The sequence below is a fragment of the Manis pentadactyla genome, chromosome 14 (assembly GCF_030020395.1).
Source record: "Manis pentadactyla isolate mManPen7 chromosome 14, mManPen7.hap1, whole genome shotgun sequence".
Taxonomy (NCBI): Eukaryota; Metazoa; Chordata; class Mammalia; order Pholidota; family Manidae; genus Manis; species Manis pentadactyla.
Window position 1 is genome coordinate 84,953,622 of NC_080032.1, and position 19,021 is coordinate 84,972,642.

The following is a 19,021-nucleotide window of genomic DNA, read 5'->3' on the forward strand; positions in this document are numbered from 1 at the left end:
CAACAGAAAGAGTCCGTGAGGAACACCTCAAATTTCTATAAGGGCTGTGCAGCCTCGTCCTTGAGGCCTCATGTTACTGACGACACAGGATATGATCTTTGCCCTCAGCTGTTTCGCACTTTGAGCTTTTTTTGGCTAAGATTCTGAGATGAGGAGTGGTTTTATTTTGGGGCCCATGAAGTCCAGCTCCTTGTATTTCCTCTAACTTCTGCTTGAGAAGGAACTAAACACTTCCTCTTCAGTTCATCTCACTACTCCAGTATTTATCACAGGCAGTAAACTGAGCCTGTGGACCATGTCCTGCGTGCTGTCCTCTTCAGTGGCCCCTTTCTGCAGTCTTCCTGAAACGAGGCCTTCAGCATTTTTCCTGAACTTCTCCTGAGTCGGATCCACGGGCGCCCTAGGCGTCCTTTCTCTGTGCCACAGTACTGCACACAGTGGGTCTGCTAAGTACTGGCCAGTATGTGGCTTCGGTTCCCTTCTTCAGCCACCAGGGACTCTTCTCCCCTTTTCCAACCATTACTAATGATCTTGTCAAGATTCTTCCAGCTTCTGCCTGCCATGAGGGCCCGAAGCCAATACATGCTTCAGGTCTGGGTTTCAGCAGAGCCCCACTCCTGGTACCAGATTCTGTTCCGGTTTCCTGTTGCTGCATAACAAACCACCCCCAAATGTAGTGGCATAAGACAACAGCTATTTTCCTGCACACAGTTTTGGGGTTTGGCCAGGGTTTGATAAATGGCTCATCTCTGGCTTGTGTGGTGTCAGCCGCGGCGGCCCAGTCAGGGCTGCAGGGTCTGTTTCCAAGATTGCTCACTCGCATGGCTGGCACACGGCTGCTGCGTGTCAGCTGGGCCGGATTCTCTTCCACACAGGCCTTCCTCGTGCATGTGTCTGTCTGGACCTTCTTACAACACGGCAGCAGGACTCTTCAAAAAGGAGGAAGCGGAAGCGGCCAGGCCTCTCCAAGCCTTAGCCCAGAAGCGGCCCAATGTCATTTTTGCTGGACAAACAGTCATAGGTCCAGTCCGGAGTCAGGGAGGCGGAGAAAGACCCCAGCCCTTGGTGGGAGCAGCAGCAAAGAATTAGTGGCTCTCATGAAGCCACTCGAATCTGTTAGTTTCTTGTTTGGGGGGAGCTTTTTGATAGTATTGAATGAAAGGGCACTCTTGGCGTAAGGTAGGAGTTGCTGAAAAGTAATTGTTAATCGTTTGAAGAAAGGTTCAAGCTTTGGAAGGAGGTTAAAAGAAAATGTTAGCATATAAAGAGCCTCTCAATCTGTGGAAATGTTAAAGGTTATATTTCACTGGTGGTTGGAAGTCATTTTTTTTTTTTGGTAGAATTAAGTGTAAAAATTCCTCTCAGTGGAGTAATACTCTCCAGCACCTTTGGTTATATCAAAACTTGTGACGGGCTCTGAATGCGTTTATGTATCTTAATTGGTATGAACGCTGAACTGCTCATTTTAGATCCTCAAATGTAGAAAAAGCATCCCTTTCTTTCTGCGTCCCCCTTAGACTAGGGACTAAACACTGTTTAAGAGTCGTGAACAGCGTGAGGCGGACTGGGTGCCTTGGAGGAGTGACCGTGGCGAAGGCAGAGGGCGAACAGTGGGATGCAAGAATCCCAAGGTTTTCCGTCGTTTGGAACTTTTGTGCGCAGCTGTTTCCCGGTTGCTGAGAGAGGACGGACAGATGGCCACGGAAGCTGCCTCTGCTTCTGCACCAGAGTCGGGCATTAGTTGGCTCACAGCAGCTAGCAAATGGCTTCCTGAATTTGGAAAGCACTTATGTTAGTAGAATTTTCCTTATCCAGTTTGGAGCTCAAACTTAGTGCTGTGTTATCATTGTGATTCCACAGTTTAAAAACATCTTGCAGCTTTAAAATGAACAGAATCTGACTGATATTAAATCATAGACCTTTAACCTTAGTTCCTACTGTTAGCTTATTGCATTAGTAAGTGAATGCTTTTGGTTTTGGTTTATGCATTATTTGGATGGTACTGAGAAGTTTTAAATATGAAATACCTTGAATATTTTTCCTTTAATTCGTTTGTAACACAGTTTGGGGCAACACTGGCTTCCTTCCTTCCTTTTAGTTTTATTTTCCTGCGTCTTGAATAGATATCAGATACGACTCATGGTGGGCTTCCTCCTTTTCCTGCCTCTCTTCTCTGTGTGTCTTCTTTTTTTTTTTTTTTTTTTTTGTAGATAATTATTTTTTATTGAAGGGTAGTTGACACACAGTATTACATTACATTAGTTTCAGGTGTACAACATAGTGATTCAACATTTATATACATGACAATTCTAGGTACCAGCTATCACCATACCAAGCTGTTACAATATCTTGACTATATTCATTACATCCCGGTTACTTATTATTTTACCATTGGAAGTGTGTACTTTTTTTTTTTTTTTGTGAGGGCATCTCTCATATTTATTGATCAAATGGTTGTTAACAACAATAAAATTCTGTATAGGGGAGTCAGTGCTCAATGCACAATCATTAATCCACCCCAAGCCTAATTTTTGTCAGTCTCCAATCTTCTGAGGCATAACAAACAAGTTCTTACATGGAGAACAAATTCTTACATAATGAATAAGTTACATAGTGAACAGTACAAGGGCAGCCATCACAGAAACTTTCGGTTTTGCTCATGCATTATGAACTATAAACAGTCAGTTCAAATATGAATACTCATTTGATTTTGATACTTGATTTATATGTGGATACCACATTTCTCTCTTTATTATTATTATTTTTAATAAAATGCTGAAGTGGTAGGTAGATACAAGATAAAGGTAGAAAACATAGTTTAGTGTTGTAAGAGAGCACATGTAGATGATCAGGTGTGTGCCTGTAGACTATGTGTTAATCCAAGCTAGACAAGGGCAATAAAACATCCACGTATGCAGAAGATTTCTCTCAGAACGGGGGGGTGAGGTTCTAAGCCTCACCTCTGTTGATCCCCAATTTCTCACCTGATGACCCCCCTGTGACTGTGCCTGTCTTAGGTTGTTCCTCCCTTGAGGAATCTTACCCGTCTCTGGCTTCTGTGTGTCTTCTTATTCTCATCACACCCAGCACGTCTGAGAGCATGACATATTCAGGAGTGAGGTTCTGGGCAGTATGGGTGGGACGGTTGTGATACATGTAGTCACGGCTCTGCGGGAGGGATCCAATCACTGCTGCCCCCTGTTCTCCAACCATTGTTGCATGGCCCTGGCATGGAATCATTGCCTGCCATTCAGGAAGTGATGCCTGTGCTCTCGGTTTTTGGAAATTATCTTCTTCTGTTTCTCCACAAATACAGTTCCGTTTGCTTTGGGATATCCTAGGTGCCCACCAGTCCATCAAGCAAGTATTGTATGTGAGCCAGGAATACACTCTAGTCCTAGGTGCACTTCAGAGGTGGACAGGAAGTGCTCATGATTATTTTGTCGCATAGTCTTCAAATTCTTCTTTCTTTCTCAGATTTGAAAGGTGGGCTTGGCTTTCTGAAGGCTTCAATTATATACGTGGAGAATGTTGTTGGGGGTGCGGTCTCCGAGTTATTTTGGTGCTCTCTTGCCATCTCAACTATCTGTCACTCATCATTATAGGACCTTACTTATTTCAGGGTTTGTACAACCTACTATGGTCTCACTATTTTGAACTGCAATTGTTAGGAATGCATTCTTGTATGTATTTGTAAATTGTCCTTTATTTCCCTTGGGTAGGCATGTAAGTTCCTGATGAGTATTTTCACAAAATTCTCATTTTGAGCTAATTTTAATCCCCTCAAGATTTTCTCATTTCCCACTTTTTTCCATATCTTTAATAAATTGTCGAAATAATGACATATTTTTACTATTCAACAGTTTTTTTCTTAGAACTCAAACCTCTCTCTGTAATCGAAGCAGCAAAATTCATAAAGCATTATATTCTACCACTTATTCTTCAAAAATGTAATTCTTGGAATAATTTAATGTAGGACTTGGAAGAAACCTTTGAAATTATGTAATTGAGAGCTGTCCTCTTGCACTATTATTGCATATGTAATGCACAGGTTTGATACACAGAATACATATAATAGTTCAAAAGAGGGAAGAAAACAGTGGTGCATGTACTTGGAAGACACTCTGTCCTCCTTTATACCTGCAGCCTGGCCTGTTTAATGTTTTCATTGCACAATTCCCTTTGGTGCTCTTCCATTTCTTTGTAAATTATGTAAAGCCTATCTTTCCACAAAAATAAAAACTTTTGCTCCTGAAAGTCTCTGTGAAAAGGGCAAAAGGAGACACTATAGAGCGGAAAACATATTTGGAAACCCTATATTTGACAAAGAACTCTAGCTAGGATATATATGTATATAAACTCATAAAACTCAACAGTAAAAAAAAAAAGAAAGCCAATCTGATTAGGAACTGAGCAAACGACGTCAAGATACATTTCACCAAAAAGGAGGTACAGGTGACAAGTAAAAATAAGCACATGTGGACACTCATCACAGAGAAACGAACACTCAACTCCACACTAAACCCTGAACAACAATGTTCATAGGCGGGTTACAGACTGTAAAGAACCTTACATTCATTGACACAAGTGGCTAAACTACGGGCCATACTTCCACGCCATGAAATCCTGTCTTGGAAGGGTCTCAGGAACGTTAGGCTGAGTGGCCGAAGCCTATCTCAAAAAGTTACATACTCTGTGAGTCTGCTTAGCGTTTTGTAAATGACAACATGATAGAAATAGAGAACAAACAGATCAGTGGCTGCCAGAGGTTAAGGACACTGGGGAGAGGGGTGTTGGGTGTGACTGGAAGGGCAGCACCATGGCTCTTTGTGATGACGGAGTTGCTCATTGTCTTCGTTGTGGTGGTGGTGACACAAATCTATGCAAGTGATAAAATGACATAGAACTAAACACACTCACTGTGCTAATGTCAATTTCCTGGTGTTGATATTGTACCAGAGTTCTGTGACATAATCACAAGGGGAAACTGGACCTCTCTGTACTATTTCTGCAACTTCCTGTGAGACTACAATTATTTCAAAATAAAATGTAAAAAGAAAAAGATAGACCCAGACATCAGACCCGTGCTTTCCAGTAGCCACAGGTTGCTTTTATAATTTAAATTGAATTAAAATACAGTGACTTTCAGTTCCTTGGTCACACAAGCCATATGTGACCTTTCCAGTGCTCATGTGGGTACCTTATTATTTAGCACAAAAAAATGTACTTTCCTGTCTCCCCAGAAAGTTCAGTAGCTGTGTTGTGTAGACAAACCCCGCTGCTGTTCTGGTTGCCGTATATGTGGGTACCTACCCATTTCTTAGTCAACTGTCTTACGTTTCTAAGTCAAATGATGATAGTCTGTACTAGTAAAATGTAAATAGAAGTGTATTTAATACTTTTTAAAGTATCATAGTTGTTGAGGCTGTATCCCAAATTTTAATAAAAGAAGTAAATGAAATATTTGCTTCATGTTTGAAATAGGAATAGTTTTGTTCCCCTTATTGGCCAAGGCAGTGCAGTTTCTTTCCATTATCACAATAAAGAATAGATAGGAAATGGGCAAAATAAAGGGGATGGATAGGTAGGGGAAAGAGAAGTCAGCGTGAAACAAATTGTAAATATCCTATACTTTTCGTTATTTTCTGTTTCTTAGTGACCGGCTTACCATTGCAGAGGAAGCGTGGTTTAGCAACCAGACGTTAAACCAGAATTATATTTCTGGCTCAAAGTGACCTTGAGGAAGTGACAAATTTACTCTTCTCAGTCTCATAGCCAATAAGCAAATTAAGATCAAACTGACTATTGCTTGGGTGGACTATGGGATGAGTCATTCTAAAATGATCTTACTGTTTTAGGTTATTGGTAAACCTCTTTGCTTACAAGTAATTAAATACAAAGTTTTGAGAAATTCAATTTTATTAGAGTCAGCTGAGGTGGAAAGAAGGTTTACCACATATGAACACTTTTAGATTTGGAATTTAGGGGTTAAAAACAACAAAAGTCAGAACTACAGTAAACATTGTTCTTAATCCATCCCAGGTTAATAATTTTGAGAAAACTTTGGGATGGAAGGCAGACATTTTGCATTTTAGATATCAGGTTTTGAAGTGAAACAGTTCAGGGTTTGAATTATAGCTCTGCCATTTATTCTCTGGGAAAGTTATTTGACTTTAATCCTCAGTTTCACCGTCTATAAGCTGGGCCTAATACCACCTTTTTGTTAGGGTTGTTATGAGAAGTGCACATAACGGTTAAATATACAGCTGTAGTAATTATTCATGGTAATCGTTTTATTGAGACATGGAATTGAACGATGGTGGTGGTAGTGGCTGATAAACAGTTTTGTTACTCTCCTTTTATAATTCAGCCACATAATAATTTGGGGAGGGGGTACTGATTTTAGCTTGTAACAATTGGTTGATACTGTGGTTCCTAAAGCCATTCTCATATATTTGAATATGTGTATGTGACTAAATTGATCAAAATCACTTGTTTTAAAGCCAAGGGGGATAAATCTGTTTTTATAAAATCTAGCAGACTAAAATATAGGGAGCAAAGTAAAAAAAAGAAAACCAACATTTATGAGAGGAATTTTATTCCAGTGTAAATCCTGCATCATTTCTACAGCTACACCCACAGTAACTGAATGAACAGCAAAAAGGGTTAGTTAACCGTAAGATAAATAAAAATTTACAACATGCAATTTCAGATTATCAGGAAGAACTCCATATGAATTTTCTTTTTCCTTGCCTACTGAACTGCTGAAACTTTGAGAAAGAGGTCAAGAACTCTATAACGTCTTCCTACGTTGGTAGACAGTGACCGCAGTGGAGGGCGTGAGCTCTTGGTAATATGGGTGAATGTTGAACCACTGTGTTGGGTATGTGAAACCATCATAATACTGTATATCAATGATATTTTAATGAAAAGAAAAGAAGAGAAAAAGAGGCCAAGAACTTGAGCCAACATACTCATGAGGATCCTTGTGGCCCTTGTACATGGTAGTGGAGCAGGACGGCCCCAGTTTGAGCTGGTAGTTCCCTGGCGTGCGGTCAGTTTGAAGTTTCCTGCTGTACTCCTCTGAGCTACAGAAAGGGAACCAGAAATGCTGACATCCCCGTTTGACTTCATCACTGGTGCCTGAGCACATACACCAGCGCTTCCCGTGCAAAACCTACCCGGACTCTGCAGAGGGCACCCCAGCCCTCAGCTGATCTGGGCAGGGTGGTGCTTGGAGTGGTGAAGTTTGGAAAGCAGTAGCCCACTGTCGGATACCCCCAGGCGATGTGAACGTGCAGTGTCTCCTTACAATGTCTTTCACTTCATAGGGGTCCCTTTCAAAGGTTATAATAACATTCCCTGATGGCATGTGATTGTTGCAGGCCAGTGACGTGCTCTTCAAATCACCACTCTGCAAAGGCATTATACTGAATAACAGCATGTTTAAGAAAGAACTAATCTAAAAATACAGTGCCTCAGAAATTGTACTAAAAAATCGATCAGAAGATCTGAAATAGAGGTAGCTTGTTTCCCTAATATCAGTGTGGCTGTCTGTATCTATCCTGCTTTAACGTTCTCAGCCTCGGTTTTCTTATCCATAAAGTGGGAGGGTTTCTGAATTTCTAAGACTTTGTGATTTTAGTGTGTGCTCCTCCGTGCTTCCACTTGTTGGTTCATAAGCTGCATCGAATGTTTATTTTAGTCTGCCCATCAGAATCTCCCCGAGTACTGTCAAGCGCTTTAGGTAGTAGACTATTTTCAATTTGTTATTCTTTCAGAGACAGAGTAATTTGAAGAAGTGATATTGCAAAACTGAACTGAGTCTTGACATTATATACTTCAGGTCTGACTACAACCTCTAAACGTCACGTGAAAGGGAAATTAGAATTTGGGTTATATGTGAATGTTGGGTCCCTGTGATGATAAACCCTTAAGATTTTTGAGAAGTCTGTGTTATGTGATGTATTAACAGAACCATTGACTTGCATCAGTAATTTTCTCTTAACAAACATGACAAGGATGAGAAGTTTGCTCATTGGTGCCTGTCCTCCCTTAAAATCCTGATGTGTTTCTATAAAGTTTTGGGATTGATAACCGGGGAAGGAAATAGAAAGCCCTTTTGCTTTCATGGAGATGGATTGCTTCACCATGGTTTTACTGTTCAACATTTCTTACGACTTTCTAATGACCGTGAAAAAAATCATAAGCTAATTTAAGAACTAATTTTAAAGGATAGTTTATTGTAAATCTAAAGGCTGTATAACTACAGTAAAATCACATGTCATTGGCCCCATCCTTCCCATTCCACCACAGTATTCTAGAGCTCTCTCACCAGTTTTGAAATACCTTCATGGAATTTTGAAATGTATTACTTGCGTAGCTCTTTGAGGCTGCTTCAGTGCTGGAAGAAGAGTTATGAAAGACTCTGCACTTCCCATTCTTTAGTTCTTCACCGTATCAAGCAGAAGGTGTGCGCGCTTCTGGTTCCAGCTACAGAATGCCTGCCGATGTTACCCACAAGTCATAGATCCAGATTTATTCTTCCATAAGCAGGAAACAAGTATGATTAATTGGAAGAGTAAAAGGCTTTGCTGGACGTTGTTTGAAAGGAATCCTTTATGGGGGTCTGTGAGTATCGTTTTTGCAGTTCCCATTTCTGAACTTTCTCAAGTTAAAAACAGATAAGAAATTTTTGAGCATACTAAGTATGTGCAGAGATGAAGTAAATGGTATTTGTCTTTTTGTTTTGCTATTAAATGATACGAAATTTGCATCATTGTTGAAAAATTATGGCTTTTGTTTAGAATGGTTTCATATTGTGATTTTAGCATAAAGGCATACTTTTTTCTTGTTTTCATGGTCCAAATGTGATCACTTGAAGTACTACATTTCTCCCTGGATTGGGAGTGTTGCAGGGCCCCTGCAAATAGTGAAAGTGGGCTGAATGTTAAGTGCAGTCACAGGTGACCTTTTTTATCTGAGCCTTTTTATCATAACCTCTTCCCTCCTAGTTATAATTTCTATTTCTTCTCCTTCTAATATATTTAAAAGCTATACTCCAGCCAGTTTCTTAGGACTAGTTTGTGTACATAATATTTTCCCAGTCATCAATTATTTGGGAATATAATTCCCTGTACTTTCAAAACATTAGCAAGGTATGCTGGCAATGCACAAGTTTAAGGATTTCTTTAAATGACATACAGTTTATTGGAATCTGAAGTCTACTTGACTTTTCTGGATCCTTCTGTCATGTGGCTTTAATGTTCTCATGGTCTTTTATATTTAACCACTTCAAGTGAATGGCTTTGTTCAGAAAAACATTTTTAAACAGACATTTTTGTAAGGAGGCAAGGAGAAAGAAATAAACATCTGTGTGTAACCCCTGATAACATTTTGTTGTGTTTTTCCTGTTTGTTGCTTTGCAAAGTTTAGGTCGTCCTGTATGTGGAGTTTCTTGTTCCGTCCTTTTCTCCTTCCACATAGCATTAAATTATTTCACATTGCTAAAAATTCTTCGTACAAGTTCGATAGCTATATGATATTCTGTGAAAAGATAGTACTTTAATTTAGTTGTGTCCTCTCTTGTTAGATATTTTAAGTTTCTTTTCAAGATTTTAGATTTTAAATAACTTTGAGACTACCACCACATTAAAAGACTGTCTTGCAAGATGCCTTGGGGAGAAATCCCACTGTACTTGTATTCTTGGTTTAAGAAATTAATAATAGCCTGACCTTAGAGTTGTAAGGACAAATACTGAATTAGGATTTTAAGCAAATGCGTTGGGTGTCATGTTTGTTTAAATTTACGGACCTTGAATTTATTTCTGTATAGCAGTCTGTGGGCTGGCAGTTTTCCAGATGTGGAGATGGCATTGTGTTCTTCACAGAGACAGATTAGAGTGTGATCTGTAGGACTCTTGCATATAGTTGGATCACTGAGGAAATTTGAAAGAGGACTTCCTAACAAAGGCAGTTTCTGTGTCACAAGCCTCGTGTAAATGGAAAACTAGATCTGGGCATATAAGATAAATCAGCCGTGGGCTGTGGATTATTATTGGTGCCTGGAAAAACACAAACTCACAGGACTCTGGCCGGAGTTTCTCATTCTTTCACTAGGTGAGCAACAACCTGGTATTTCTCTCAATAATTCAGCCACAGAAGAAAGGAAAAGCTTGTTGTCTTTCATTCCCGGTGTACAGAGCCCTAGGGTCACGGCCTTGCCCCAAGATGGAGCGCTGAGCCTCCTTGTGGAATGAATGGAACCAAGTCTCGAGTTCTCTGAGTTACTTCTAAACTCTTAAATGTGTCTTCTGTTTAAAGTTGATAGGCATGATGATAAATTTTGATGGACTAGAAATAGCTAGGATAATAGGAGTACACAATGAAAATATGGAAGCTTGAAGCCTTATTCTTCAAGAAATTAGTCTGGATCAGGAAATCTGACATCAAGTTTTCAGGAGAATTGCTCTTTCTTTGCCTTGCCCATATCTTCCTCTTTCTAATTCAGGTGCTGGTAACAAGTTAATATCCTGACTTTTCTTTATACTTGAGTAGAATTTTATTGAATCAATGTACTACTTAGAAACAGTCATTTCTTTTATTCTCTAATGACAAGTATGAATCGATTAGTTAGACTGAAGGAGACTCCGAAATAGGCTGACAGCCAGTCGCACTAGGGTGCTTCTTGCCCCCATTTTCCTTCTTTTGCCTTTCAGACACCCAGCCTGCATTTGCTGTTCTTCAGAGCCTGCATACAGGGCACACAGTGTTCTAAGGATCAGCTCTGTGGCTGGACCAATTGGACTCCTGCTGAGCAGTTTATATACTTCTTGGCATGTCTCCTGCCCATTTGTTTAATCTTTCCAACTCCTGTGACCCTCTGGCATTAGAGCTGACAGCTGCAAGTCCATATGGGCCTCATAAAGTAGCTGAATGATAAAATGCCGTGACCTGGTTCTTGTGTCATTTCGCTAATGACTGAATGTGCAACTCAGAAATGCTCTATGTTTGGTCAGATGGACCATTATTTTACAGGAAGAGGGTTTATATATCAAGAGGATTGGTAATCGATCCTAAGGGATATGTTACATGTCTCCTAAATCCTAGTCTTATTGTTGATTGAGCACCTATTTGACATAGTGTTCTGTTATATTTTAGTTATTTTTGTGCTAGGTGGATAACAAGTTGATTTAGCACCGTTTATTGAAAAGACTGTCCTTTGCCCACTGTATCTCAGTGGCAACTTTGTTTTATGGTTTTGACTAAGAATTCTAACATTTGACATTTTCAGAATCACAACCATCTCAAATTCTTTTTGTTGTTCTATTTAAATTGTCTCAAGCATAGACCGGTTTTCTATTTCATCTCAGCTCACTTAGTGTAGTGCTCTGTACACATGTGGGAAAGAGCAGATAATCTTTACCGGTCATGGTTTTTATTAGTTGGATGGCAGCACTTGGAGGATAGATCACCGAAGTGGAGGGCAGAGGAAATGGCTTCACAGTGAGCGATGGGAGCACCTTGTGTGTTGTTTTGATGTGAGGTCTTCCTAGCTTGTACTTTTCCACTGAAAATTATGGAGGTTTAGATTATAGCCTCTCTCACTGGGTTGAAAGCAAGCTATCAGAAGATCACTCGTTGAAAACATTCCTTGAGCCGCACTATCTGATGTGTTCTGTGTGTGCATAATAAACTACGTGCTGTTCACTGGAGTGGGGACCTTTTTCCACCCTCATTTGTTTTATTTCACTGGTTCTTCTCAATAGCCAGTTTGATTTTTAAGAAAGGGTTCCATGAAAGACTTGGTTCTGGACATGATGGCATAGTGGATTTTGGGATATTACCTGCCATAAAAAACTGTAACCCTGGGAAAAGAGTGTGCAGCTTTATATGGCTATGGTTTTAGAATCTATGATCTGAGTATCTACCTGGATAATTTAGAAAAGGAGCAAATTAAACCAAGTGTAAGTAGAAGGAAAGAAATAATAAACATAAAACAGTGAAAAGTATACAATAGAGAAAATAAGCCACCTTGAACAGTTTTTCAAATTGATAAATCCCTACTGATCAAGAATGAAGATATTTCCAATATCCATATTCTTACAGACATTAAAGGGATAATAAGTGACTATTATGAACAACTTCATGCCAATACATTCTACAATTTGATGAAACAAATTCCTTGAAAGACAAACTGAGAAAAACTAAACAAACCATGAAGGAATAGAAATTTGTGTAGCCCTACAGCTACATAAGAAATTGAGTTGGCAATTAAAAATCTTCTAACGTAGAAGAATGCCAAAGTGCTGCTGGCCCAGGAACCACATCTTAAGAACCACTGTGTTAGGCTGTGAGGTCTATGAGAGCAAGGAATGTTTCAAACCTCTTTATATTATCTGCATGTGACATAACATTTTTGGTAAATGCTTGTTAAATAGAGCTGATTGAATGGTACAGTTACTAACTAGAGAAATTCCCTTCTTGAAAAACCTAACAATTTTTTTACCTTCTTTCTTTGGTAAGGAACTTTGATATCTCTAATTCATTTCAGAAAACATTGTACACCCTATGAAATGAAAACACTTTAATTTCTTGTGATGGCAAAACTGTATATGATGAGGAATGCCTCAGGGTTTCCTTGGTGAACATATAAGTCATGTTGGGTCTAAGTGTGGGCTGCATTGTTTTCCAGCATGCTACTTTAATCTAAAATCATAGATCCTGTAGTCTTTCTATGAGTTAAGCCAAAGGCAGCATCAATCCTTTTTACCAGAAATGGCAATTCGAGGTGGTGGGAGGGCAACATGCATGTGTTTCCTGGCATTACAGTTCTGCCAAACACTGTGTTGTCCATTTTTAAAGAGAGAATCACACTGTAGCATCCCAGTTGCTCCTTAAAATTCATGAGTTTTCATCCAGCATGAGACATTATTCATCCAACAGTCGAAAATGCTTTAAAATGAATAGCATTTAGAAGGCTATTAGAAACCTTATTAGAAAATCAGGTAGTGATTTGGAACTGTGAAACAGCTTAGGCTGCAGGAGGAAACCGTACATCAGCTGAAAGTAATCAGGTGGCCAGTCTTCTTGGACAGTCTTGTTAATGGAAGGAAACTTGAAATGACTGTAGCGATACTTACTGGACCGTTACAGAAGTTTTGTTCTTGAGCAGTGCCTGGGCCTATAAAATAAGTAGCTTAATTACATATCAAAGTCTACTTTTAAGCCCCAGCTACTCTGCCATGATTGAGAAAAATATGAAACAAACTCTTGAAATAATTTCATAAAATTTCTTAAAGCTCAGAATGTTCAAGAAAATCCTGATCTTGTATTGCTTAAAAGCAATACAAAAGCTTTTAAGAAAATGCATCAAGATGCTGCTGATGATCATGTCTACATGGTGATTTTATAGGTGATTTTAATTTTTCCTTTATTTCTGTAATTACTAAGTAACATGTTACTTTTTTTAGTCTTTAAGATATCTCTGTTCAATGGAAATATTTGCAAACGTTAACTAGAATCAGGTAGAGATTTTCTGAAAGCATAGTAGTTAAAATTAATTATACCTCATATTTTAAATATGCTTACAAATTGTTCAGTGGGATGTGTATCAGAAATTGCTAAAGATAAAACAGGATGTATAACATACTTTTTTTGTAAAAAATATTGGTGATCTAGACATGCATATGAATGTGTGGAGAAGAGTCCAGAACAAGTACTCCAAGGTAATAACAGGGGTTTTTCTGGGTAATGGGGGTAAACCACTTCATTATCTTATTGCTTATTTCTTATAAATGTTTGCAATAAACATACATTACTAGTTCATAAAGTTTTTTAAAAAAGCAATTGTGGGGTACCTCCTCTCTTGAGATCACCTGCGCTCCCGTATGAGTATGTACTACCTTACCAAATAAACTTAACCTGTTGCATGGGAAAAAAAAAAACAGGCAGTCTTGGGAGCCAGCATTTCTTCTAGCTTCAGCAAATGTGAAAAGCTGGTGCTGTGCTAAGTAAGCCGTTGCTCTGCCGTAACAGTGCAGATGGGGACACTTGGAGGGCATGCGGTTGGGTGCTTGTGGACTGAGCAGCCACCAGAGATGCCAAGGTGGGCTGACTGTAGTTCTGTTTTCAAGAGGGAAGCTCCACGGTGTGAGCTCCTTTGAATAGTTGGGGTGTAGATGACTGCCAGGTGTAGGTCATGAGGGAAAGTCCGGGGAATAGCCAGGGAAAATGGAGATCTAGCAGCAGTCACCAGCAGTCACTCTCCAGCCACCCCGTAGGAGAGCAAAGAATAGGGAAGTGCAAAAGAAGATTAAAAAAAAAATCACCTTGATTTTCAGTTTTGCCAAGGTGGACCTTTCTTTTTTTAGCTTTCACCCTGGAAAGCATAAAGAATGTCAATGACCCTATAGGTTCTGGGCTGCCAAGCACCTTGTCCTTGAGCCTCACTCTCCTGTTCTAGAGTGTGTGTCATATTCTGATGGGTCAAGTTCATTAGTCCTGGGACACAGGCTTCCTGGGACACGTCTAGAGAGCACATGCTGCTGGCTTGGACGGGAAACATGTCCCCCACTTGCACACGCTCAGATGTGTCTGTGACCTGGCTCCCCGGTCACTCCCTGGGTACGTCACAGTGGTGCAACCCAGACTTTGCATTGCCTTCTTTCATTCCCTGCCATTTCTTATTCTGTTCTTTGAACAAAGATTTAAATGAGCATCTACTTTGTGCCAGATACTGGCATTTCCTTGGTAAACAAAACAAAGCTCCTGCCATCCTTGGAGTGTACCTTCTAGCGTGAGAGCCAGAAAATAAAAGGAGTGGAAAAGGAGCAGGTAATGAAATGTTGCGCAGTGATAAGTGCTATTAAATAATAACAAAAAGACCAAGGTATCGGGATAGGCAGAAAGTGACAGAGGCGGGGTTGGAGGAAGGAAAGACCCCTCCTAAGAAAGTGTCGTCAACACTTGTTTTCTTTGTAGTATGATGCCTGGGCAGGTCCTGCAAAGGAAGGTACTGCTCTGAATGCTATGCCAAGCAGGAGGATATATATGTCATACATGCAATAGAGGGATGATGGGCAGTTTAAAAAAATGATGTCCATCAAATCAGGCCAGACTCTTTAGTCCATCTTCTTAACCTTTTGCATAGATGGTGACATCTGTCAACAGCGTGGAAACTGTTAGATCCAGGTGATTCAGATCTGTCACAGGTTTGCTTCAGTGACCTCATAGTTTTGCAGAGCTGGGCTTTTGGCAGGTTACTGTGATAACAAGCCAGTACCTGGTAGAAACCCGTGTGGAGCAGGCAATGCGGATGGTGCTAAATACGGGTCTGTGGAGTGAGAGGTTGTGCAGGGACCGACAGGCACCCAGTGTCCCATTAGTAAGTAGTGGTAGTGATTTAAGAACAGAATAAAAATATCCATTTTTCTTGCAGTTGTTTTGCATTATATTTTCAAATGGGGCTAAGTTGCCAGGTCAAAAATAGTTACTAAGTTGTTTATACCTAACTATTTAATAAAAGGAGCTCTTGGAGATTCCTCTTGGCCTTGGGCACCGTGAGTAAGTTACTGAGAAGCTACAAGCTTCGGGTCTTTGGGTTCAAAACAGTTTGGGAACCTCCGACTTAGAGTATCTTCCTGGATAAAGCTGTTTATCGAGGAAAGGAGGAAGGCTGAGTAAGGGTGAATGAAACTGGGCATGTTTAATAGCGAAGGGGCAGGTCAAACAGTCCTCGCACGGCATCTGATTGCTGCTTATTTGATCCGTGGCTGCTGCAGCAGATTCTGGGCAGTATTGCTGCCTGCCCAGCATTTGAAGAAAGATAAACTTACAGGGCCTCTCTGCTCCAGCACCTTTTTCTCTTGAGAACCTTTATTGGGATTACTGGCTCTGGGCCACGTGCTCTAAGCTTGCATTTGGGGTCCCCATTACTAGATTCTGGGTTGTGTGGCCTGAGGTGCTGTTGTGGAGACAATGTCAGAACGCCTGGGTGAACTTGGAGCTAAAGAGGACACGGTTGGTTACTTGCTTTACTTAGATCTGACTTTTTTTTTTTCTTTTTTTCTCTTTCTCAGTAATTCCCGTGCAATTTTCTAGAAACTGTGAGCCAAGTTCTTTTTAGATATTTTAATTGTGACTTGCTAGTTAGTAGATCCACCCAAGAACATAATAGAGTGAACCTGGAAAAATATGTGTAGGAGAAATAAATATTTTTAGAAAATTATCATTTATGACATTAAAATTTTGGAAAACAAAGGAAGGGAAACTGTCACCAGTATTTCTTTCTCACAACTGCTCTTGTGATTTTGAGGCAAGCAAGCCTATGCTTTTGTTCCTAAGAAATCTTTTTACGTAGTTCATAGCGAGTATTCAGTTACGTAACCTCTTAAACTCTCTCCCTCCAGGAAGTCATGGAGCACAATGACTTAGACACAAACCTTGGTCTCAAATAAAGTTCTTATCTCAGTGGTGAGACTAGGGCAAGGAGCTTAATTTTTGAATGTCAGTTTCTATACCTAAAAAATGAGGATAATAGTACCTACTGCAAGGTCTATGTGAGGTTTAAATATTTATGAAGTGCTTATTATAGCGCTTGGCACATACTAGGAACTCAGTAAATAGTATGTTGTTATTAATATACCAGCAACATTGCCCTTATGCTACACAGCCTTGGTGACCATGTTTTTAATAATTGTGTGATAGTCTCTCAAGTTGTATCCATTCTTATTTGCATAAACATTTATCTATTATTAGATTCTTAGGTTGCCTCTAAATTTGCACTAGAATAAAACATTCTGCAGCAAGCTGTCACTCAGTCAGCAGATCCAGGAAGTGATCACCGCGTGCGGGGACCTCTGCTCTCCGTTGGGAGCACACAGGGCAGAATGCACAGTCCCTGCCCTGGAAGGGCTCACAGTCTAGAGGAAGCGTCATGTTCAGATCACTCTGACGTGTGATAAACACTGTTGCTGCCAAAGTTACTGGGAAAGTGCAGAGAAGAAAGAATGTCAGGCCCTGCCTGGAGAGCTCGGGGAAGGCAGGAGAGAGTTGTAGATGAGTTCGGTGTGTTAATGGAGGTGGAGTGCAGGGTATTAAGGGATTTTTGAAGCCATCATACAGAATGGGAGTTTTATCCTCAGTGCACTAGGAAAGTTGGTTTTCAGAAGAAAACTGTTGGCATTATTAGCTTAGGTTTTGTAGCCCCTCAGGGGCCAGGCAGAAGTGGAGAGCTTAACGAGGAAGTCATCAAGGAATCCATGTGAGACGTGATGTGGCCTAGGTGGGACTGGTGGACAGGGTAAGAAGTGGCCGGGTAAGTATGCTGGAAATTTTACTAGGGGACTGTATGGTCATTTGGGAAGACTTTGCATCTTTAAATGGATCTTTGTATCCCTTATATTTCTCTACTTAGTTTTCCTTTATTTCTTCAACTTTAAGAGTACATTTTTTTTTCACCAAATAGTTCACACACACTTATGGATAATATTATTCCCAAGGGTTGTTCACTTTTTGTTGCCATTGTTAGTAAATCCCATATCATTGGTGCTCTGATAAGTTTTGCTTTTATATAAAGGAATTAATATTGATATATTTGGTTACTGCACTTAACTCCTGACACTATAAGTAATATTTTACTTGATTTTTTTGTTTTTTTTACCCCTAGAAATAGAATCATATAACCTACAAATAATAATTTGGTCTTTTTATCCTTTCAATATTTATGTCTCATTTCTATTTATGCCAAGAGAAGAACTCCTAAATTTAAGGTGATGGTAAGTATAGAGTAAGGAGGCAATTAATACCTGAAGGTATTTTGTGTTTTTTTTTTTTCTTTAGGCGTATCCTAATTTTTCTTTTTCTTGCCTTTTTAAAAAATGTATTTATGATGGCTCTTTTGAGTCTATCTGTTTTAGATTTGTGCGTTACCTCTAATAGTTGGTTTTCAGCCATTTTGCTCTTTCAAGGACTCACTCTCTGATCTCTTGGGCACCGCGGGCTGGGGGAAATGCTGAATCAGCATTAACTTTCACGGATGCAGAAGCCAATTAAGCCCAGTAGAGAATACAGAACCAAGAGATTTCAATCGTATAATTGGGTGAGGTGCTAATGAAAAATTTAAATTCAGTAGTAACCCTACCTCCAAAATGTACAAGCTCAGTAAAAATAAATTTATGCACATTTTCCCCCCAAAAAACGATTAAGTAAATTTATAAAACAACTGATTTTGGAAACTCTAATTTTCAAACTAAGGTAGTCTTGCAAATTTAAAAATTATATTTGTTTAAAAAATCTTCCTAAATACGAGTTTCAGTTCTGACATGGATTGCGAATCGGAAAGCGAGTTGCAGAGGCAGTGTAGATTTCCAGAACGCTTTATCTTGAATTTTCAAGTTAACTTTCAAGTTTTGTTTTCTGTTTGTCAAGTTAAGCCTCTTGTGACCTTTCTCCCTGACTGAGCGGTGAATGCTATCTGACATGGCAGGACTTTGTACCACCAAGGGTAGATTTTCTGGAAAGCTTTTAACTGGCTTGAGTTGCCGTGTTTAAATAGCCAAACACCTGCTAGGCAAGCCCCTGCGCCTGTGAGTGGCTATATGTCGCTTCCTTTAGGATTTGCAAGGCTGGAACACAAAGGCAGCGATTGTTACCCAATAAGCAGGAGTCACACACTTCTACCAATCGCCTTAGGAGGGCTGGTTACCATGGAATCCGCCATCTGTTCACTCCCCGCTGGAATGTGATTATCCTTGCTGGGCTGGGAGCTGGGAAGCGTGTGCTGGGTGAAGTGATCTGCGATGGACCGGGTCCATGGGAGACTAGGTTTGGCTCACGGGAAGAACGAATGAAGGGAGTTTTACTTCGACCATTTGTGGCTTGTAACCCAGAGGAATAAATTCAGCGTGTATAAGGTAAGTCACCCCAGTGCTGTGTATCCGGGGTGTACTACGTTTGGTGTGGGGCGTTATCTCCATGTGGTCCAAGGAAAAGGAGGCATAAGCTCTTCTGGAAGAAATCT

General features: G+C 40.0%; 1 protein-coding gene across 9 annotated transcripts in view; it reads left to right on the top strand.

The window, feature by feature from the left end:
• FGD4 (FYVE, RhoGEF and PH domain containing 4) overlaps positions 1-19,021 on the top strand; it is a 188,314-nt gene that overhangs the window by 59,828 nt on the left and 109,465 nt on the right. For 2 of the 9 annotated variants that reach the window (XM_036889364.2, XM_036889363.2), the window contains exon 1: positions 17,862-18,914. The exons of 5 other annotated variants lie outside the window; for them this stretch is intronic. Coding sequence is in view for 1 of the 4 variants with exons in the window: in XM_036889362.2 (XP_036745257.2) it covers positions 8,622-8,631 (10 nt within the window). In the remaining 3 variants the exon portion in view is untranslated. Of the gene's footprint in view, positions 1-3,864; positions 8,632-17,861; positions 18,915-19,021 lie in introns of those variants that run through there. 2 more of the 9 variants (XM_036889362.2, XM_036889367.2) reach the window with 2 other exon arrangements.